We start from the raw sequence: 24,879 nt of genomic DNA, 5'->3' as shown, positions 1-24,879 counted from the left end.
GTGATAGCATTATGAGGCAGAGCCAGTAAGAGGTGATTAGTTTGTGAGGGTTCCTGCCTTATGAATAGGAGTCAGGCCCTTATATAAAAGAGGACCCAGCAGGGCACGGTGGCTCAAGCCTGTAATCCCAGCACTTTGGGAGGCCTAGGAGGGTGGATCATGAGGTCAGGAGATCGAGACCATCCTGGGTAACATGATTAGACCCCGTCTCTACTAAAAATTAAAAAAAAAAAAAAAAAAAAAAATTAGCCAGGCGTGGTGGTGGGCAACTGCAGTCCCAGCTACTTGGGAGGCTGAGGCAGGAGAATCACTTGAGCCCATGAGGCGGAGCTTGCAGTGAGCCGAGATCTCACCACTGCACTCCAGCCTGGGCCACATAGTGAGACTTCGTATTAAATAAATAAATAAATGAATAAATAAATAAATAAATAAAAGAGGTTTCATGCGGCGTTTGGGCCTCTTGCGCTTCTGTCTTCAGCCATTTGAGGATGCAGTGTTTCCTTTCTGTAGGACACAGCAACAAAGCACCATCTTGGAAGGAGAGACAGGGCCTCTCACCAGATTCTAAACTTGCCTGTGCCTTGATCTTGGACTTCCCAGCCTCCATAAATATAAGAAATAAATTTGCATTCTTTGTAAATTACTCATTCTGTGTTATTGTTTTTATAGCAGCACAAACAGACTAAGAGAACAGGTCTCTCCTTTTCACATCCATGAGAAGTCTCTCAAATTCCTAGAAATCTGAAAGTGAAAATAAAATAAAATAAAACCACATAGCATTCACCAATTTTTCAGCATAATTTTGTTTCAGTTATGGCAGTGATTACTATTAAAAACTTGCTCTTACTTCATTTGACATTGACTTTTACCTTTTGATTTTTTACATTTTCTTGTAAGAGGAATTTTCAATAAGATTTAAAAGAGGCATTTGGAGAGGACTATGTGTCAAGACTGGCAGACACTCAGATGCTGAGTGTTTCCTGCATCTGTGAAACTATCACACTGTATAGCAACACACCTGCATCAGTAATAATACCAGCAAAGTTACCAGGCGTTCTTCCCTTTGGTGACTGTTCATGCTCTTGGAGTATTATGGATATTGTTGCCATTGCCTCAGAAATCTGCTCTGGGACTGTTGCTGAGAACAGCGTCCTAAACAGCATAAAGATGCTTGTGTAGCTGACAGTGTTTTCTGGACATCACTTTACTCATGAGAGATGCAAATTTATCCTTGCAAACTCCAAAGTGCCAGGAAATCCGAAAGAGAGTCTGCTGGAACCTGTTTGCTACCTATCTTGCACCCTGGCCTGGTTCCTGCTCCATGACTTGACTCTGTGGGATCTTGGCATTAACTCTGGCCAGGACCAGGTGACTGTTCCCTGTAATGCCCTTCAATTTCACTGGAAGGGGAAACTACAGATAATAGTCATGGGAACCTAACAGTTCCCAGAAGCCAGCCTGACAAAGAAAAACATAAAGGACACACAAACAGCATGATGCCTGAGGTAACTGGCTTGCTTTACCACCCTGGGCCTGTAACCTTTAGGTATAAATACATAGAGTAGGGATATTATTGTACAGCATTTTGCTTGGCATATAACAGAAAAATTGAAGGCATTTATTAAAGCATTTACTGAAGGTGGGAAGCACCCCGATAGTACTTAAATAACATCATTTTGTTGAAATTTTTTCTTTTACTTCTTACCCAAGCATTTTGTCATTTACTTTGAGCAAAAGTAAAGAGAATTAAACAATGATAACAATTAAAAAATCATTTGTCATGCAATATTTTGGGTAGACCATTAAACATGCCTAAATTTGCACTTATTCTCTGTAAGTTCTTACATTTTTCTGCATTTATTTTAAATTTGATAAATATTTTAGCTTTTTTAATAAAAAAAATTAGATTTTTTTTAAATACAAAAAATTATGTGCAGTTGATTTTTAGGTTATGTTATTTACCTTCACTTGTGCAAAAATAGGCCCATCACTTTAGGACTTTGCTTGACTCAATTTCTTAGTTATTCAAGTGTCTCAAGTCGGGTGTTTGTGAGGGTAAAAATAACGAATGTTCAACAGAATGACACAAGAAGACTGGGTAACTTTTATTCTGGAAAAAAGTATAGGGCATGGAAATTAAACAAATTTTATTTCCAGAGTGAGACTAGTATATGAGGAGAACTATGATACATGTAATTTATTTTCACGTTTTCCCAACATTCATTATTTAAAAGGTTACTAGAACTTATTTCTACTATGGCAGTTAATAGCATATTTTTTAGCATCATTACCCAGTTAAAAATCATATTCTGCCTGAGAATTTACTTAAGTGAAGTTCTATAGGTTTTGTTATATGTTATAGCGTAAATACATTATTTGGATAGGTGGCTGGCTAACAGTATTACATAATTAATCTAGATTTTTCCAGTGAATAATATTTTGAGTTAATATTGTGGTGTATGAACAAAATCACTTCTGTATTTTAGTAGTATTGTTAGCCTCATTTCTCTGCAAAATAGGGAATAAAAAATTTAATCTGCCTGTATTCCTACTCTATTCTGTGAGCCTTTAGTTATGTGAATATATCACCTAAATTAGAGTACATTTGTAAAAATTATAAAGGCAAAATGATTTCTTCTTATTAAATACATGCACTCTTCTCATCCATTTGATTAATGTACTCATAAAATCCTACTTGATATTGGACAGGCACTAGGCTCTAATCTATAGTCTATATTCAGACAATTGATAGGTTTAGAAATTTTCAAGCTTATTTGATTATTGATGCCGTTTTTATAGAAGATTTTAGGACATTGGTATTTTATGGAAGGCTATTTAGGAAACATTGCGAAAGACCTTTGTCTTTATAGAAAAACTAGAATTTTGAAAATATTATTTATAATGCCTTGTACATACCTGAAGAGTACTTAAATTTGGATTTCATTTTCACAGTTCTAAACATGTGACCTGATCTTAGGTGATTTACAATGCGTATCAAAGTAGGCTCTGTGCTTGTTTTCATAATAAAAATCACAAATATCAGAATCATATGGTTTATTCAAATTTTAATATGTATGTAATAATAGCAAAACAATAACTTGAAATTATTGAGGTCTGAATTAATTGTTGAGACCTAAAGTCTGGCCTAATCGACTCAAATAATTTAAATTGAACATCCTTAGGCAGTAAATGTGAAATCACTATTGTTGCTTTATTATTGATAGAATCACTCTATCTTCCCAAACTTTGGAGTTTTAATAATTAGAAAAAGCATTTTACTGACATCTTGATTTTCCTTATTTCTGTGCATTGCCATATTATAGAGGCAATTTAAAATTTTGGACTCGTTTCCTGGTACAAGCTTTTAATTACTGAAATATAGCTATATTTTACTATTGTTAACTAACTGTGACTCAGTTTTTTGTATCTTTGAGTTTTTTTTCCCTCATTGGAGCAAAGACATTTAGATTATATTGCAGGAATAGTGAATATTGAAATCATTTCCTGATATCTTTATCCCAAATTATCTTTCTTTTTATAGCCATAGTATTATAGCTTATATTGCTACATTGCTTATCAGTACCATTTATGTGCTTATCAGGTACACAACTCAGCATCCCTAAATCATTTTTCTCACCTCATTCTAAAGTGTTATCCCACATACCATGTAGTCAAACATTTGTTAAACCACATGACTAGCATAAATTGCTATACTATTATAAATGTAATACTTTTTCTATCTATGTTTCCATATAATCTCATTTCATTCTTTCTACCATAAGAGACCTGTGAAATTACAAATAAGGTTTTATTCAATAATGGGGCAAAAAAGATGAGTAACAGTCACCTATATTCAAGAAGCACAAGAGTAAGTTTCCTAAATTTTGGCTAATGTTTGCCAATCTACTGAAATAGCTGGAATTTTCCTTCCACAGTTTTTGCACTCCCCACTGTAATTAAAATACATATTATGGGAAACTAATTCTTATAGAATGCTCCCTTCCAAGTCCAAAATACATCATAATTTGTAGTCTTAATTGTTCATTAATCATACTCTTAAGGTGTGTGATCTTCCCTTTCCAATAGTTATTCTGGTAATAAAGTACATAGATACTATGATCAAGAACTTTCAAAGAGAAATGGTATCACTAGCACTATCATCTCCTCCTCCCTGACTGCAAATCATTTTTTTTTTCTGAATTTTGTGGAAATCACCTATTTTCCGTAAAATTTTGGCATAATAAATGATATATTTGATATTAGAAATTATGTTTTACTTGGCAATTGACTGCGTTTTCTATGTAAAGTTTAATACCGATATAATTTTGTGATTTTTCTGCTCTTCTATTTTCCCATTTGCAACACTTGATTATAAAGAAAATTTCCATGGCTCTGTTTTATTTCTCAGCTACTTTAATAGCCCTAAATGTTAAATGTATCTAATGTGAACATTTAACCTTTTAGAGTGACTTCACACTTTAACATGAACATTTTACCAAATAGTTTTTACTCGAATGGACATTTAGCCTTTACCTAATCTGATTTACAAGACATACCCTATTCCTTTTTGGATTTGTAGGATTCAGACAAAGGGAAATTTACATTCCTGATTTGCATTCAAGACTTCATTTCAATTTAATATCATGCATTGTATTACACAATCTCTGTGTAAAATTGAATCGTGCAATCAAAGAATCTTAGAGGTTATTTAGCCCATTATTTTACCCAGTGAATTAATCTTACTGAATCCATGAAATGTGATTATCCAGTTTCAATTAAAAGGTTTGCAGGCATACAGTGACCTCACCACCTTACAAGCAGAACATTTTTCCTCAGCCGGCTTCATTTGTTCATAATGTTATTTTAATATTATCTTGAGAGGTAGAATACATATAATTTGAGTGCTTTGTGTTATTTACATGTTTTTAAATCTACAAATTAGAAACATTCACACCAGAAAGGCAGGTCTTTGACTTCCTGCTGTCAGATTTTAAGAGAATCTGCTCCTACCCACAGATCAGGTGAAGATAGCCATGTGTACCTCACATGACACGGACTGAGTATGCCAGAGGTTATGGGCACTACAGTTGTGAGATACTGTTAACTCTGAGCTGGTAGCTCTTTTGACCTGTGCAAATGGAATAAATTGCTGGGCAAGGAGAAGAATGGAGTGTATGTTCCAAATAAGCAATTATTGTAATGATTTACATTGATTACTGTTCCAGGCACTATCTTAAACACTTTACATGTGTCACCTTGTTTAATCCATACACATGAGATAGGGACCATTATTACTTCAGTTTTTACAGAAAACAATCCAAGCATTAAGGCTTTAAGTGACTCACTAAAATTCACAAAATTAGTAAATAATAGAGATGATGTTTGAGACTAGACACTCTAACCCCAGATTCCACACTTTAGCACTTAGGTGATGCTAATAGCAACTGAATTGTTCCTTACAGAGACAGAGAGGGCAGCTGCCTGACAACACTCTGCAGCTGAGTTCTATGTTGATCCTGTCTTTGTTTTCTCCTCTTTTTCTTAAAAACTACATTGTATGGATTTTGCTTTTTGCAACCATTGGTCCCTGCCTATGAAAAAGGTTTGGATATTCATGTTATTCTGTTTTGCCATAGTAAAGAACTCTGAGTATTATAGATTCATTGTTGAGATTCTAGATACAAAGCAAAACTGATTGACTTGGCAATTATCTACTGCTTCATATAAAAACACTTTCCTCTGAAAAAAAAAAAATTACAGTGAGGTATGTTTACAAAAGAGGAAGACAGCACAAAATGGTCCACATTAGAATTAATTTTAAGTAAGTAGATATCAACTAATTGACCTTGCCTGTGTGTTCAGGGTCTGCTTTTGCCCTGTGGTATGTGGAAGTCATAGTATTTATTTTTGCATTTCTGTCAGCCTGGCAAGTTGATGACTAAGGCCTTTCTAATCATTCCTGTTCTTGGTTTTGTGAAAAGAATAGTGTCTGTGGTTTCACCCTCGTGACAGCAGGATAGCATAGATATTGTGTGTCTACACTGGAAGCAACAGAAAATAGGAAATTGGCAGCAGAAATGATTGAGAGCCTGTGTAGCAGAGGAGGAAGTAGAAGGCAAGCATTTGTGAGGAAGAGAAATGAAATGTATGAAAAGAACATGGCTCAAAAGGGAAGCATATAGGAGTATTAATCAGAAACCAATAAAATTAGGCACAAAAGTTCACCCCCTCCAAACTGGGAGAAATATTTATAGTTTTTTTTAAATCACAGCATTACTTTAAAAACTTATCCTTCACACCAGTGTCCAAGATTATGGCCTTCTTTTTTCCTTAACTATGCAAAGTTGGCACATCTGTTGTATTTTCAAGCCCAAATTCAATCTTTTTTGATGCAGAATATATAATTAAACAGCCTCAGCCTAAGATCTGAGCAACTAGTGAAGCTAACTTGGAATGGAGTGCCCTATTAGTGACCACTGGAGGTTTTCGTTTTTAGCAGTGTTTTTAAATAACAAGTCTGAGGCAAGACTTGGTGCACTATGGTTTATCCATGGGTCTCCACTATTGTTCTCTAAAGTCTAGACCACTATTTTTTTTGGTAAGTTATAGGCCTGCATTCATGACCTTGAATTTCATGTTCCTCTGTTATTAGGGTTAACTCATGGCTGCTCTTCACACTGATTGATTGTAGAAATCTGTCTCCCAATCCTTGTGAGTATTGTAGCACTGCCATGTTGTTGATAGTCTTGTTTCCTGGATCGAGCAGTCCTTGAACCCCATCCGAAAGCTGAAGTCTGACTACTGTAAAATGATCATGTCTGTGATGATTTCTGGTTTCCCTGGACTATAGGCTACCACCCATCATTCACTCTCCATCCATTGGGCCGGGATCCTTGTTTATGGTGTGGATTCTTCCTAATTATTAGTAGTCATTGTCCTATGTTTCCTAATATTTAATCTGACTTGAATGTCTTCTTTCTCTGTGTACCATTTAATGCTCTTCACTTTGTACCAGAATTGCCAGGCTAGTAATTGTTTTCCTCTCATTCTTAGATTCCAAGGACCTTCAGAGGCAAAACACTTAGATTATGTAGTATGAACATAGTTTTGTTTTGAATTTTAAGGTATACAAACATTATTTTTTAACATTTAACAATTATTAAAACATGAAGTCTTTATATGTGTAAAGACTTCAAGGATTTCAAATTTTATATGCTAAGAAAGTATGATTTTAAAAAGTCATGTCTATGGTTTTATTTAGGTGGGGAGGTTGGGGTGGGGATGTGGGGTGGTGCTGAGTAATACTTATTCATGAATTTCAGTGATTGAAATCTATCTTTGTTTTGAGGAAACTATGCATTTTAGTTATATTTACAGTATTTCCTCATATGTTTATAACTCTGTCTACTTTTTCCATTCCACCCTCCGATCACACACACTTTTGTGGTCTCTGATTCTTCTAACTGAAGTAAACATAAAATTAATGCCTTAGTTACTGTCAACTTCTACACTCAGAGTGAAACGTGATATGAATGCACTATGGGCCTCCCAAGTATTTTGCTGTGTGCTCAAAAGGAGATGAAGATAAATTATTAAGTGAGCTAGAAAACTATATTTTAATGAAGGATAAGCTAACATTAGAAGTATCGATTTAATAACATGTTCAAACATTATTCTCAACCTACTTATATGTTGCTGGGCTTCTGTGTAAGCCACTGTAGTCTTTTTTCCAGGCTGAAAAAACATAGGTGGTTGTTCCCCCAGTACTCTTGATAATTTAAAATAGAACACAGAACTTGATCAAACATTTTAGTCCTACATATATTGATAAAATGTTAGACTTCAATTATCTTTTTATTTCATCAATGAGAATGAAGCACCTCATGAATCTTTTGTCTATTTTTCTATGATTGTTTTATCTTCTAATTGTTTTATATATGTTATATATTCTGTATATTCTTCATGTATTTCAGACACCTTTCAGATTAAAGCCTTCGTTTTCATTTTCTACACAGTCTTTTTTGATATGTGATTATGAATTAGCTAAACTTATTAGTTATATTCCGATTGTGATTTTTTTGTTTGTTTACTTTGTGGTTTTTTTGTTTAGTACATGCTTCCCAACTTCAAGGTCATAAAGATTCTATCCTAAATATCTCTCAGCACTGTTCAAAACATTTTTCTGCACTGGTGGAAATATTTTATATTTGACAATATCCAAAACAGTAACTACTAGCTACATGTAGCCATTGAACACTGGAATTATGGATAGTGTGACTGAGTAGCTGAATTTTAAATTTAATTTTAATTAATGTAGGTTTTAATTTGCATCATTTGGCTATGGACTACTTCATTGGATAATTCAGTTCCAGCTTTGTTTTGTCACCTATGGTGATCCATCTGGTGTTCTTTTTTTGTTTTTGTTTTTTCTGCATCGTCGGAGGGGAAAGGGTAGTGTCATATTTTCCCCTATGCGTGACCAGTTAGCCTAGAGCAATGGCATTTCCCTACAGAATGCTCTGTGTGTGTGTGTGTGTGTGTGTGTGTGTGTGTCTATATGTGCGTATGTGTACATTTTGGGGCTTTTATTCTGTACCTTGTTAAATTCATCTGTTGTGGCATTAGCACCTCTCATGGTCGAAATCACCAAAGCTTTTTAATAAGTCTTCATAATTGTGCAAATCCCCCATATCCCTACCTTTATTCTACTTTAGAAATGACTCTGTCATTCTTGGCCATTTGATCTTTCATAGAAATTTTAGATTAGGGCTTTCAAATAGAAAATCATAATAATAGGAGTTTTCTCTGCATTTAAATCAATACATCAATTTCAAATTTGGGGAGAATTGGCATTTTTATGATATTGAAGCTTTCAATTAATGAGAATGGCCTGTCTCCCTATTCTGGTCTTTTATGTCTTGTGTTTTTAAAAGTTATTTTATCTATATAAATTTGATATATTTTGTTATATTTTTAAGGAAAAACTATATATTGAGATATCATATATGTTGTTTTTTAAAAATTACATATTCTATATTTTGTGACTAAATGCAATTTATTTTCATGTGATAATATTTTATCTATCAAACTTGCTAGACTATCTAATTAATTCCATGTTTTATTTGTAGATTTTCTACCCTATTCTGATAGTTTATCTGTAATGTGTGCAAAGAGAATTTTGTTTCTAACCTCTTACATTCCATTTATATTTTTTTGTCTTACTATTTTGCATAGGATGTTTAAGAAAGTAACAGTCTTGATCTCTTAAAGGGATAGCACTAAGTATGATGTTACAGATTTTGGTTGTTTTTTTGTTTTATTTGTGATTTATTATATATTTCATTCATCAGATTAAGGAATTTTTCTTCTATTTTTAGGTTGGTAGGGTTTGAGATTATTTTATAGTTTTTTTTTCCTATATTATATCAGTGTGGTAAATTACAATAATAGATTTAAAAATATTTATGTATTTTTTTGACCCTCAAGTATTCAGAACTGGATTAGACTAATCATAATCTTTAGGTTGTGATATATTCCCATCATAGATATCTCTGTCTTAATTAATTATTAATATAATGAAAGTCATTGAACCTACCAGCCAAGTCAATAATTAAAATATTAACAAAACTCTAAAGTTACCTACATGCATCTCCATAGTCTCATTTTTTCTACTCATATCTCTTTTTTAGAGATAATCACCATTGTCAATTTTGTATTTATCATCATTTGCTTTCCCTTGTTTTTTTCTTTTAATAATAACTTAGATATGAGCAAACAGTTTTTAAAATAGTTCTCATACAATTCTTCATGTTCTCTAATTTATGTCTTCTTTTTGATAATCTTGCTACTTAATGGTGTTTTAAGCCTGATTCTGCTATCTGTATTTGCTCCTGATTTTGTTCATAATGCTGTATAAGTGAGCATTACTTTGATCTTTATCATGTGGGAATTATTTGAAACTTGGATTAAGCTGAATTCCTAGTTGAGAAAGTTTGCATTTCTCTCTGCTGGGGTCTGGGACATCACCCAATATTGTAAACTCTCAAACATTGTCAACATGTTTTAAATCACTTTTTAAATATAAAATTGGTAATATGAAATTGGAATAGCTATCGGTCATTAATCTGCAGGTGATATTTTTTGTTCCCCACTATTAGCACCAAATTTAGAGGCAGACTTGTTTCTTTGCATTGTTAGTTGTGTGTGTGTGTGTTTGTGTCTATATGTGTGTGTACTATTGCAAGCATATTTCTGGTATAGTGACAACGCAGTTTTATTCAGTGACAGCAGGGCATATCACTTCTTACACTTTCTACTTCTGTCTGGCCTTGGGCTTTATGGCTTGTTGCACGTACCCTTTTGGGTTATAAAACCCCAAGTTCAAGTCCACCAGTGCATCAACTGTCCCAAGAGGATACCTGGAGCAAGTACTAGTCTTAGCCATCTGGTTTCCCCTTTCAGTTAGTTTTATTCTCTGGATATATTGTACTTTCTTGCTATTTGTTTTTCCTACTGTATGTATACTTTTTAGTTGCTTTCAATGGAAGAATTTTTATATTTCAAAGGATAGAGACTTGTACAAATTAACTCCAATAATGAACTCAGAAATGTGAAATATGGAGGATTTTTCTGAAGCCTGATTTTATGAGACCTTACCGGAATGACAATGCCGTGCTGATCTTCTTCATGGACTACCGATTTTCCATTCTGTTGCAGTGCAAAATGACATCACACTTCTAGTGTCCAGCACAGTTCAACTGATGCAGTCTCCCTGTGTATTACTTCACATTCTTAAGATAGAAAGTAAAATTGACTTAGCCTCACTTACAGATGGTAACAAGGGATACTATTTAAGAATACTATATATTACAATGGTTATAGCGCAAGCTCTATAGCCAGACTGGCTGGGTTTGAATCTCAGATCCAAATCTTCCTAGATCTGTAATCTTGGGAAGCTTCCTTAATGATTGAGTGACTCAATTTCTTCACCTATGAATGGGGATGCTGGGGTAATACTGCCTACCTCATAGTTGTAGTAAGGAATAAATGAGTTACTACATGTGAAAAGTTCAAAATAAGAGTAATGATTTGGTTATGGTAGCAACTCAAGAAATATTACTTATTTTTCCCTTTCACTTGATGTGACCTGTGGTCTACTTAGCTGTGACCTTGGGTAAGGATCGTGTGATATAAGCATGTCTACCTAGGTATGTGCGTTCAGCACCATTGAGAAGCAAATTGAGGGAAAGGAAGATAGTAGCAATTATGCCTAATATACATTGAGGAAATAAAAACAGAACAACTTGTCAGTTTTGGAAAAAAATTATCATGTAATTCCCTTTATATAAAAATACTTAAATGATAGAATTGTTACTTAAAGGAGGAGATTTCTTTGAAAAAATTACATTGACTGAGTTATATTATGTGTAACATCTAAAATTTTTGCTATTCCAATATATTCTATAGTTATTGCAAATTCATTGTCTATGAAACGCCATATTATGTGGTCAGAGCATAAAGGAAAAAAGAACATATCAGTAGGTACAATTACAGATTATAAAAGTAAAATCATCACTATATTACAGAAAATAATCTTAATTATTTGTGTAAATAATTCTAAGAAAATGTTAAGCATTTTAAGGAATAATTTTTTAGTCCTCCTTTTAAGTGCCTGAGGTTTTTTTGTTTGCTTTTGAAGAGAAGAACATATGACTTGAAAGCGATCATCTTGACCCACCTTAATTCTCTGCAAATGAGTATATCTAATTATGTTCTGGGTTATTTCTAGGCCCTCGATAACTCAAAAATGTATAAATAAAACTACTAATTATTTACAAATTTGTATGGTCCTTTACAATGAACCCAGTGCTTTCATTGATTCATCTCATTAATCCAGTGAGGTGGACTAATGCTATAATTCTCTCCATTTTATAGATGAGTACAACTGAGTCTCAGGCACTTTAAGTGACTCACTTGTAGTCACATAGCAAATAGAGTAGATCCTGACTCAAACACAGGAGTGCTGATCTAAGCCCAAAATTCTTCCCACATTTGCCAGCCACTCATCCTGGCACAGAAATGAACATATGACTGTCATAATATTAAAACACAGGCTGAGCTCAGAGTAACTCTTAAGATGCAGATTTCTACTCATTTTTCCTTCGATTATTTAGCCTTTGGACAGTCAGGCTCACAGTGGATGACAAATTGATCAGATTGTGAAAGAGGGAAAGCAAGTCTGGTAAAAACAAAAGAAATATAGATTGTGACCAGTACAGTTTTAATTCCTTTGCCACTGGGTAAAATAGATGTAAACTTTTCAACAAAATATATTGCATGTGGGGGTTCAACATTTAGCAACAAGAGACGTTTGTAAATATTTATAAATATTATTTGATATATATTTTTTCTTAGTCTCCGGAACATGGAGAGAGGTTGTTAAAAGTACTCAACCTTTAAATGCAGTGTGTTTAAATTAATTCATGTTATTATTTCAGTTTCACAGTTGAGTTGTCTTGTAAATAAAACTTTTCCCTTATTAGAAATGAAGCCAATCTTGCAGTTCCCCACAGGACTCATATCGCTTACAATGTGCTGTGCTTTATACATTGACCTGGAACCCAAGAGAGTTTATGCACAATTGGTGAATTAGTCCAGAAATAATTTCCTGTGGCATTATGTCACATCCTCAACGATGAAAAAAATCCATTAATTTCTTTGCACTTATTTAGAAAAATTAAATGAATTATTTCATAAGTACATAAAATTTGATATACCAGTATTTACATTTCTTGTTCTGTATAAAGTACATATCAATTTCTTATGAAAATGAAGTTATAGTACCGTTATCTATATATATGTGTGTGTATGTATGTACTTTTGATTTTTATTTATTAGTCTTTTTGTGTCTGTTATTTGTTATTAATTTTGCTGAAAACAGGTTTAGCCTGCTGAGGAAAGATTTTTTACCTTTAAATAAATGACATGCTTTTGCCCACAAAGCTTCAGAGGAAGTCAAATGAAATGTGGAAATTTTCTCTGGATAAATCCATCATATTCACTCAGTTCTCATTCTTTTTTATACATTTAATTACCTTTCTCCTTACCTTTGTCTCCTTCACAGATTCGTGTTTTTCTATTACCTGACACTATTATTGAAACCCCTTCTTTCTCCCTTTCTTACTGATTTTTTTTCAGTGACAGATTTCTTCAGTTTCAGCTCAGGCCTTCTAAGCTGATGATTTCTAGGCCTACAGCTTGTTGCCCTAACTCATCTCTTTACCAGCAGTCATGTGTGACCATTATCTATACTATACTATATATAGACTATATGTGTATATATATATTATATTCAGTGTGCCAGTTTTACAAACCTATTAATTAATATCCACCCAGTCTTCCATGTTGGAAACACTAGGGTCATTCTTGACATTTCTTACTATCACATGTAAATTTTTACTAAACTCTTGAGACTCTGGGTATCTCCTTGAATCCAACATCTTTCCATTGTTGTTGCCATTACTTTAGGTGAGATCTTTAATATCGTCCACCTGAACTATTCCATAGCTCCTCTTTTCTTTTTTATAATTCTTCACATTGCCCTCAAAGAAGTTTTACTAAAAAACAAATTTAGTCTTATTCCTGCCATGCTTAAAAGCCCATATTGAGCTCTATTTGTTGTTTTAATCCTTAGCTCTCTTTTTTAATCTTAAATTATCTTACATCTTATGCCATCACATATTTTTAGTGTAAATTTTTGCCCCTTCTGAACACTCATTCAGTTCCTCAGGGCCATCATATACTAGCCTCCATCAAGAATTATGTCTTTGAATACTCTGCTGAAATGACCTATCCAATCTTCTTCTCTAAGTGCTTGTCTTCATGACTCAATTCAGTTGTCCCTTTCTGTAGGGAATTATGCCAGACTCCCACAGGAATAAGTCATTGCTTTCATAGAGCCATAAACAACCCCTCTAGTAGCTTTTAGCACATTTGAATACAATTATGTGCTTATATGTCTGTCTTCCCTGTTATTTGGTGAGGGAAAAAACCCATCATATTCTTTGCATGTGTGTATGTGTGCGTGTGCACGTGTGTGTGTGCGCGCGCACGCGTATTTTAGTCCAGTACCTAGTTCAGGGCCTGGTATATGAAAGGTTCTCAATTACTGCCTAAATAAGTGAATCAATTAATTAATGGCCCACCTAACCTCTGAATTGAATTTTTCCAATCTTTGGGATATAGCTAGAAATAATCACGTAAGACTACGTTAGATTCTCAAAAGACTTTTAAAAATCTACATTTGCAGTTGCTTTGAGGTCAGTTTGTCCATTTATCTGGTTGGCATGGGCTGCTATAATGAAATATTGTAAACTGGGGAGCTTACACAAGAGACAGTTACTTCTCACAATTCTGGAGATTGGAGAGTTCAAGATCAAGGTGCTGGCCAATTGAGTTCCTGGTGAGGGCCCTTTTGTTCTGACTTAGAGATGGCCATCTTCATGCTGTCCTCAATGATAGGCTTGGGAGAAGCCAGCAAGTTCTCTGGTCTCTTCTTATAAGGATATTAATCTCATTATGAAGACTCCTCTCATCACAACCTCATATAAACCTAATCCCCTTCCAAAGGCTCCACCTTCTAATATAATCACATTGGGAATTAGGCCTTAAAAATATGAATTTTGGGGGAACACACACATTTAGTCCATAAAATTTTTCATCCAACTCTATCTGTCTCAATTTCTGCCATATACAGTGGTAGAACAGTACTTGGAGAATCTAGGAATCATTCAATGTTTTCTCAAATAATTATAATAAAATCTTCTATTCAGAAGCTATGTGCCTATTAAAATATTATCTTCTCATATTTGTTTAGCTATTATGTTATAACCAGTATCCATATATACATGTTATACATTAAACTATTACAATGATAAACTATTAAACTACTAATAAGTATTAAAATGAAAGAAAATAAAATCTTTTTACAAGCAACATTTAAATGGAAGTGGTAGAGTGTATTATAACCCATTGCTATAAAAGCCTTCCACTATAAAGCACTTAAGAGGATGTGCCTAATAGGAATTCTTATCCTTCAGATTTTACTGTCATTGCCACAATTTGCTGTATGACTTTCTGTGTCTAAACATTTGATTTCTCAATTTAATATACTTTTATTTTTTTCACTGTGGGTACCTATTGATATTTAGCTGTCCGACTCAGAGTCCACCCATTTTAATGATGCTATCATGATGACTCCAGCTGGAAGAATCTGTTTTCTCTTTTGAAATTTTTCTCACTGATAGAAACATGCTTCTGGAACTCATTGTGTATTATCTTGCCCTTTAAATTTTGTATTCATTGCACGTAAACTTTTTGAAGAAAGACAGCATTTTTAAATCTTTTTATTCTATGCAGTAGGCACAAATTGTCCTATACATAGTAGTCACAAATCAACAATTATTGAAACGAAGAACAAAGGATTGAGAACTGGATTAGCATTGTAGTAATTGTGACATACCCTGACTCTCCTTCTTTCTCTTTGAATACATCACTGAAAATTCAGCAGGATGATGGCTCTCTGTTGTGGTCACTTTCCTTGGTGTGGTACATTTTCTCTTTGGGAAGTTTATGGTCCTGATCTTGAGCATTATTACAGCTTAGCATTAAGTTGCATATATTGGTTCACTTGTGGAATACTCTGAAGATATGAACAGATTTTCTGTCTTTCATGGGACAAAATGTAATCCAGTACATTTTGCAAATGGTAGTAGTTAGACACAGTTGGAAGATCATGCTTTAGAAGCACTGGCTATTTACCAGTGGTATGAAAATTGACAACTTAATAAACCTCTTTGAGGCTGTTTCCTCATCAGTAAAATGTGTCTGGTGAAATCTCTTTCATCAGGGTTGTTACAAGTATTGAATGAAACACATACGGAAATTACTTGGCTCACCCTCACTGAGTGCTCAAAACAAGTCAGCTTTCTTCTTTCACCTAATGGCTATGAACTAAGCAAGATGATTCGTATTTAGCACAGAGTCAAATTGCACTATGAGAAAACCTATCTCTGAGACCAAGTTTTGAAAATTATTATGTCAATGGAATATACATGCATCAAATTTCTAATAGTTATTTTTTTTTCACAATAACTATTTCATAATAAGTTTGTAAAGTTAGAGTTTAATCTTTCCAGGTGCTAGTTAAAAGCTAAGCTAATTCCTTGATAAGATTAAATGATTAAAATCAGTGGCTTCATGGTATTCACAAGGAGAAGACTTTCGATTTGATTTATGTCAAATTGCATATTTAGAAACAAAATATATTAGATTTGTTTCAAGGACAAATAACTGAAAAATTTGCTGCATATCTATTGTATTCTTTTTCAAAGGGGATATTTATAGCTACATATTAACCTCTTAGGTAGTCTCAGCTTATTTTTGGCTAAAATTCAAAATTAGAAGTGTTTTAGAATAGTTACAGTGTCAAGGGTGAGGTAGAGATTGATGGAAATGTGCTTTCAAGCTGCATCAGTTTGATATCCTGAAGAGTTTTACATATACTACAAGGTTCTTTCTCCAACTGTTACTAATAATTGGATTTATTTTCTTTTTGAATTGGAGCTCATAGCTCAGGCAAAGACATTGGGTCTTCTGCTGCTAGAATAGGCCTTTTGGAAGAAAATAGTTTCCCTTCTGTACTTTTGCTTGTAGCAGAATTCAAGTTGGTTATCTACAGAAGACAAACCTCAAACATTCTGGGTCATCAGACTTGGAATAGATGAAGATATCTGCTAGGAAGAGAGCATTGGTACTGGACTCAACAAGGCCTAGTAATGCACTATTATGTTTATATAGCCTACAGGGAATATTATGGTTCTTGTTGTCCATTAGCTATTATTATATATACTTGCCTCATCAGTCCATTTATAACACATTGAGTATACTACTTGGTTTTGTAAATTTTTATTTTATTTTCAGTTCCAGGGTACATGTGCAGGATGTGCAGATTTGTTACATAGGTAAATATGTACCATGGTGATTTGCTGCACAGATGAACCCATTACCTAGGTATTAGGCCCAGCATATATTGGATACTTTTCCTGATGTTCTTTCCCACCCTGGCCCCAGTGTGTATTGTTCCCCTCCTTGTGTCCGTGTGTTCTCCTTGTTCAGCTCCCACTTGTAAGTGAGAACATGCAGTGTTTGGTTTTCTGTTCCTGCGTTGGTTTGAGTGTCCTACTTGTTTAAAGTACCGTTCCATGTAGAGATGGTTGGGAGAGTAAATATAAAAGCACGGTTCATGCACATAAGTAGCTTAAATTAGTGTGTGTGTATTTGTGTGCATGTTTGTTTGTATGTGGGAAGTGGGGTGGGGAGAAATAAATAAGCACATAAATTACTGTAAGACTATAAAACCCTAAGACAGTAGAATCAAATATGAGAATTTGTTTGTCCTGAGAAGTGAGAGGTCACATTTTTATGGGAAGATGTCAATTAGAAGACATCTTTACATCTATACCTTAAAAGTAGATGGGATGAGTAAAAGACATGCTAGCAGAGGGAAGATGGAACAGAAAGGAAAGAGTAGAACTCATCGTAACTTCATTGTATACAATGTAAATAGGAATAAAGAAGATTAAACTTAAATGCTAGAATTTCATCTGCTTTGACTTTTATGCACTTGTAACAATGTACAATTTTAGATTTGTTACTTAAAGTGGTGGAAAATAAAGGGAATTGAAAGTTTCTAACCCTGATTTTCTTTAGATTTTTAAAATCTATCTGTGTTTCTCAACCTCAGCACTATTAATATTTCGGATGGGATAATTCCTTTTATGGGTGAGGTTTAGCCCCATCCCTGGCATCTACCCAGTTCTAGGACTAGGGTTGGGTAAGGGAGGCAGCTAGGGCACAATATTTAAGGAGGCATTCATTCTCTGGGGCTCGCAAATTTTAATCCTGTACTTGCACAACCCTGAATGCCTCCTTAAATCTTGAGCCCTAGGCACCTTCCGTGCCTTGCCCTAGTCCTCGCACTACCTCTGTCCTCTAGAAGCCAGTAGCATGCTCCCAATTGTGAAAGCCACATGTTTCCAAGCATTGCCAAATATCCTCTGAGGGACAGTATCACCCCCGGTTAAGATGAAAGGCAATCCAATTGGAATAACTTAGCATATTTTTTTATTTGTAAAATGCCAAAAGGAGCAGCCAGCAGTGTGGCCTTTTTTTTGTATTCAAAGTAGCAATTTTAATTACAGGTGTACTTTGGGCAGTGCATGAGTGGCTGAGTCACACTTGGGGAAGAAGGTATTGAAGAGAGCTGTGGAAAGATACTGTTGTGAATTAATGGGCTGATGAGTGTTGAGTTAGGGAGAATTGGGGATTGTGTGAAAGTTACCAAACGGTGAGGTATCTATTCTGCTCTTAATAATATATCCGACTTCTAGGCCTTGGTTGCACTGAAGAATAATAATTCTGATGTTCATCTGGGGGTGGATCTGACAAGAGTTTGAATTACATTTTTCTGATCCTTGTAAAAATTCTTCAAAAATCTGCCATGTGCTTGTACTTTATTTACATTATACAAAGTTAGGCAGTCTTTTTGGTTAAAGTTCCTTTGTACTATTTGTATTTGCTAATATCAATTCTACCCCAGCCTACTGTATTCTATTTTCTTGGGTTTTGAGGGAAGCTATGATACTTTGGAAACTGCAATTTGTGCAGTATGGCTGCCAAAGTCACAGATACATCAGACACTAATGGACTACTAATCATGTCAGTTCATATGAGATAACAAAGCCACATTGTATGTAGTCTACAGTTTAAATAAGAGAGATATTGTTACTTAACTTTTAGCAATAGAGTTCAATCCCTATAGTTCCACGTGTTTCACATTCAGAGATGTGACACCAAGTATGGTGCTTCATTTTTTGCTGCACTTATTACAAAAGTTGATAAATAATACAACAAATTAAACCATTCAGCTTAATAGCTCACTGTATTAGTCCGTTTTTACACTGCTATAAGTAACTACCAGAGACTGAGTAATTTATGAAAAAAAAAAAAGAGATTTAATTGACTCACAGTTTCTCATGGATGTGGAGGTCCCAGGAAACTTACAGCCGTGGTGGAAGGCGAAGGGGAAGCAAGGCACATATTCCATGTCAACAAGAGAGAGAGTCAGGGGAGGTGCCACACTTTAAAAACCATAAGATCTCCTGAAAACTCACTCACTATCATGAGAACGGTATGGGGCAAACCGCCCCATGATCCATCCAATCACCTCCCACCAGCTCCCTCCTTCAACACATGAGGATTACAATTGGAGATGAGATTTGGGTGAGGACACAGAGCCAAACCATATCACTTACTAACTTCTTCCAGGCATTGTACTGTATATTTTATTTGCATTTAATGCTTAGTAATCCTTAGTGATGATTACTAACATTATCCCTATTTTATGGATATGGAAACTAAAACAGCCTGGTTCATTATCTTGTCCATAGTCACATGGTTAGGATCACTTGATTCCAAATCTGCCAACTCTGGAATCCTTTCTTACATACTACTTCAAGTCTACCTGTAGATGGCCTTGTAGATGGTGCAGAGTACCTCCAGGTGGTAGCACTATGCACACTGTGTGCATTATCAGCACACTGAGATTATACTGGTAGGTACACGATAAGTGCCAGATAAATTCCAGTGCTTTTAAGTGTTGTTTATTGTGTTAAAGAAAAAAAATTATTCAATATTACTTGTTAAAGCTTGGTAAGAAAGACTTTATTTAATATTATTACCATAGGTATGGGAAACCATTGCAACTGTATGTTAGAGTTGGTGAGAAAGATTGGGCAAGTGAGAATTCATAGCCAAAGAGCAGGGTAGGGGTTAGTAGGTGGAAAATTACTAAGAAGAGACTTTTGGGATAAGGGGGATTCTGGCCAAACCAACCTTAATGAAATTCTTACTGAGGATAGGCCAGGGTGGTCAGATATCACCTGACGGATGGTGGAGGATGAAGAGCCTGAGTAGATATCCAGGGCAATCCTATATCAAAGATGTAAGGTTCTTGCTAAAGCGACTTAACAGGGTGCTTTGCTAAAACTGGATTTTACAAGAAAGTGCACAGATGGGCCTTGGAGAAGGCTTAAGAGTCTGACTAAAGTTTGGCCAAGTAGAGAATTTTTGTAAATTAAAACAAGTTTATCTTGAATGCTCTACAGTGGGTGATAGGAAAGTGGGAAATGATTTATTTCTTTTGTTTTCCCTGCAAAGATATTTTTAGATATAAATTATATTGAAAAAAAGGATAGAAGGGGAGAATTCAAGGAAATGTTGTTTCTTGCCTATTATGGTTTCCACGTTCTAGTTGAGCTGAGGCACTTGAGAATGCAACTACACCTTTAGAACTATTCTTTCATCTAGTGTTAGTGAAAATTGTGTAATGCCACCACAGTTCTTTTTCTGAGGCCTACGGCTAGAATATTCTCTCCCCATTATTTATTATTGTCACGCAACCATTAGCTTTTGCCATTAGAAACTATACTTATACTAAAGGTGTTACAGCTGGATGTATGTGCTCCAAATTCTCATTACATGCTGCTGACCTCTCCCTATAAATCTCAGCTTGGAGTTATCAGCTTTCTACTTGTTGGCCCTAATTGGAAAGTTCTCTGCTATGTACAGGTACAAAATGTACTATCAGAACTTGAATTTCTGCCCCTTATTAACATTGATTGCCTTGTTGACTTATTTCCTCAATTCTCTTTCCATTGGAAAGGTGGCTGAAACAAATTCCTCAGTTTTGTATACAAAGTGAGCTTATGATAGAACACATTACAAATCATGCAATGCAATAAATGAGAACACAATCTAATGCTTTTGCCATTAGAGAATATTAAAATATCCTTTACTTTACTAATTAATTACTTGAACACCATTTTTTTCCACTTAATAATCTAGAAACAAATTCATGAATTTTTCAGCAGTTTGAAACTCATTTTTATCTGTTTGAAAATCCAAGTATCAGTTATACAATAGTATTTTCCATGAAGATTTTATAAGGAATTATGTTATAATTTCCTAAAACCTATCTATACTTCAGATAGATTCTATTTTGACAAGACTCCTATGTAGCGCGGAGGTGGCAGAGGGGATATTTCTGACTTGATTTATCTGCCCATCAGAAAAAAATATTCCCTCTTCTTCAGAGGAAGGTAAACTATACACTGCACTTAAAACTCTGAAACACTCAAAAATCCCTGCTCTTGGTTCTTTATGTATGTTAATAATGACATGCTAGAAATCAGTAGTATTCAGAAAGACTCATCTTAAGTGCACACTTAGAAGTATTAATGTTTTAGTACATATTTAAATATTTAAACAGCTATTTCACCAATTTCTATTAAATGTACTTATGTTAAAAAAAAAAAAACTGTATAGGGTATGCTGAATGTGAATTTTGTTTTCCTTACATTTTTATTTATTTTTTTTCTATTAGAAACTAAGTAACCAATCTTCAAATAAAGGAAACTTAGGCTTCATGAACTCGTGAGATAAAATGATCAAAACTATGTAGATTCTAAATTACTACCTGTTTACACTTACGATATTTTGAAGAAATTAAATAAGAACACTTTCTGTTTCCCTCAGATGAATTTATTTTTCCCAGCATTAATGTCAAGAAACAATCAAAGAGGAAAACATTAATGTAGAAAATTTTCATCATTGAAAATTGAAGTTAAATTATTATCCTCTTTTTTTCTAATGTATAGAACAAAAGTATTTTAGGCCTTTTCTGATTAAGTTATTCTATAGAATGTTCAGGCAACATACTTTTTTTTACATTTGGTGACAAAAACATATGTACAAAATAGGAAGTTATTTATTTATTTGAGACAGGTTCTCACTGTGTTGCCCAGGTTGGAGTGCAATGGCACAATCACAGCTCACTGCAGTCTTGACTATTCAGGCTCAAGCAGTCCTCTGCCTCAGTCTCCCAAGTAGTTGTGACTACAGGTGTGCACCACCACACCGAGCTAATATGTTTTAAAATAGGAATTTATTATCAGATATTGCAATTTGCAGAATTATAAGGGTGGTGGACAAATTCAGCTGGAGAGACAATAAGTAGCACATACTTTTGGAGATATATGATGAATTTGATTACATGAATTTAAGATTAGAAATTCCAGTGTTATACCAGTTTTATGTAGTGCTGGGCACACTGTGATAATCCAGATGCTAATCCTTAAGCACATCAACTTGATATGTTCCTTTTCATGTAGTATGTAGATTATGAGAAAATAATTCCTGATTTCCCATAACTTAGAAAGTTTTGTTTTTATTTCCATTATGGACCTGTAAAAGTCAAGTACCTCTGACCTTTTAGCTCATTTCTTTAAACAGAAAATCGTTAAGAATAATGAGTTTCTACCCTTTGAGTATTAAAAAAGAAACTGTCACCATGTCACATGATTCAAATGTAAATCTAGCTTCCTGCTCTGGCTTAGTAGAAAGATTATCTTTGCTTTAGCTCTGACTGCTTTTAGTAAAAGAAGCAGTCCCTTCACTGCTCCTTTCATGTGCACATTGAAAGAGAAAGAAAGAAACATGTCACACATATTTAAATTTTTAAAAAGTACATAAATTTAGGATACCACAAAGTGTTATTCTCAAATCTGTCGTGTGCTGCCTACATGCCCAGAGCTCAAAAGAAACTAGGAAAATGCATTTTGGGACAAACAGATTTTTTTCTGCCAAATATTTTAAATCTAATAATCTGATATTTTATAGTGACTAGTCATTTTCACCTCTGTCTCCTTGAGGCTTCCCTGCTCATTTATCATTTTCTTTCTGTTTTTTTTTTTTTTTTTTTTTTTTTTCCCTCTTCTTTTTGTTTTAGCATTCACCTTTGTAGGGTTAGAAAGGTGTGAGACCTTTTCTCATACATCAATCAGAGGCATTAGACTTACATAATAGGTTGACACTCCTATAGCAAAAGACAGGTTAATGAGAAAAGCATGACAAATTTATTTAATTATAGTTTTATGTGACATGGAAGCCTTCAGAAATGAAGACCCAAAGACCCAGGGGAAACTGTCTAGTTTATGTTTAGTTTCTCCTGTGATTTGACTGTGTTCTCCAAAGTTCATGTGTTGGAAAGTTAGTTCCCAATGCAACAGTGTTAAGAGGTGGGGCCTAATGAGGTGATTAGGTCATAAAGGCTCTGCCTTCATGAGTGAATTAATGCCCTTATCATGCGAGTTGATAAGTTATTACAAAAGTTGGCTTGCTATAAAAGCAAATTTGGTTCCCTCTTGCTCTTTCATGCTCTTTTGCTTTTCTGCCTTCTGCCATGAAATGATGCAGCAGGAAGGCCTTGTCCAGGTGCCAGCACCATGCTCTTGGGCTTCCCATTTCCAGAACAGTGAGCCAGATAAACTTCTATTGCTTAGAAATTACCTACTCTGTGGTTTTCTGTTACAGCAGTACAAAATGAGCTAAGACCTGTTTGATAAAGAATAGACAGCTGTGTTGAAATGTAATTGGATAAAATTATGGGTAAAATGTAATGGTGATAGGCTGAAGGAGGAAAACCCAGCAAAACCTGTCTGTTCAGATTCTTCTTGGACTCTTTGTATAGCATTATTTTCTCCCAGGAAGGGGCAAGATCTTTCTGGAATGAGAAGCTTCAAGAAATAAGGGAGAAAGGAGGGAGTGACTTTCTAGATTGTATTGCTTGCGTTGGAGGAGAGGTGTTCTAGTTTCTATGATTCACTTTGGGAAAGTAGTATATCATTTTCATTCTTTCACTGATCTATGAGATAATCCTATTTTAGAAATGAAGAAAATTTGATTTTTAGAAATTAACTAAATTTTCCAAATTCACTCAGTTCATTACTGGTTGACCCAAGAAGACAGAACTGGCTTTTAACATCTTAAATATTCTACAAGTAATTCTTTTATCTCTGAAAATTTAAACATTTTCAAAATACTTTAATCTTTAAAATACTTTAATCTTTACTGTAATTTACTGTAATCTTTAAAATGTCTTTCATGAGAAAATTTTTGCAATCTACTCATCTGACAAAGGGCTAATATCCAGAACCTACAAAGAACTCAAACAAATTTACAAGAATAAAACAACCCCATCAAAAAGTGGGCAAAGGATATAAACAGACATTTCTCAAAAGAAGACATGCATACAGCCAACAGACACATGAAAAAATGCTCGTCATCACTGGCCATCAGAGAAATGCAAATCAAAATCACAATGAGATACCGTCTCACACCAGTTAGAATGGCAATCATTAAAAAGTCAGGAAACAACAAGTGCTGGAGAGGATGTGGAGAAATAGGAACACTTTTACACTGTTGGTGGGATTATAAACTAGTCAACCATTATGGAAAACAGTATGGCGATTCCTCAAGGATCTAGAACTAGAAGTACCATATGACCCAGCCATCCCTTTACTGGGTATATACCCAAAAGATTATAAATCATGCTGCTATAAAGACACATGCACACGTATGTTCATTGTGGCACTATTCACAATGGCAAAGACTTGGAATCAACCCAAATGTCCATCAGTGACAGACTGGATTAAGAAAATGTGGCACATATACACCATGGAATACTATGCAGTCATAAAAAAGGATGAGTTTGTGTCCTTTGTAGGGACATGGATGCAGCTGGAAACCATCATTCTCAGCAAACTATTGCAAGAACAGAAAACCAAACCCCGCATATTCTCACTCATAGGTGGGAACTGAACAATGAGATCACTTGGACTCGGGAAGGGGAACATCACACACTGGGGCCTATTATGGGGAGGGGGAAGCAGGGAGGGATTGCATGGGGAGTTATACTTGATA

The 24,879-nt window shown here is 34.6% G+C and overlaps 1 protein-coding gene across 11 annotated transcripts in view; it reads left to right on the top strand.

The window, feature by feature from the left end:
• The window catches only part of LOC139356728 (uncharacterized), an 87,590-nt gene that overhangs the window by 18,674 nt on the left and 44,037 nt on the right, over positions 1-24,879 (top strand). For 6 of the 11 annotated variants that reach the window (XR_011609083.1, XR_011609084.1, XR_011609089.1 and 3 more), the window contains one exon: positions 511-24,779. The exons of the other annotated variants lie outside the window; for them this stretch is intronic. Coding sequence is in view for 2 of the 6 variants with exons in the window: in XM_071071526.1 (XP_070927627.1) it covers positions 511-686 (176 nt within the window). In the remaining 4 variants the exon portion in view is untranslated. Of the gene's footprint in view, positions 1-510; positions 24,780-24,879 lie in introns of those variants that run through there. 11 annotated transcript variants of the gene reach the window in all.

This window comes from Macaca nemestrina, chromosome 10 (assembly GCF_043159975.1).
Source record: "Macaca nemestrina isolate mMacNem1 chromosome 10, mMacNem.hap1, whole genome shotgun sequence".
NCBI classification, from domain to species: Eukaryota; Metazoa; Chordata; class Mammalia; order Primates; family Cercopithecidae; genus Macaca; species Macaca nemestrina.
This window is presented reverse-complemented; position numbering and strand designations above follow the sequence as displayed.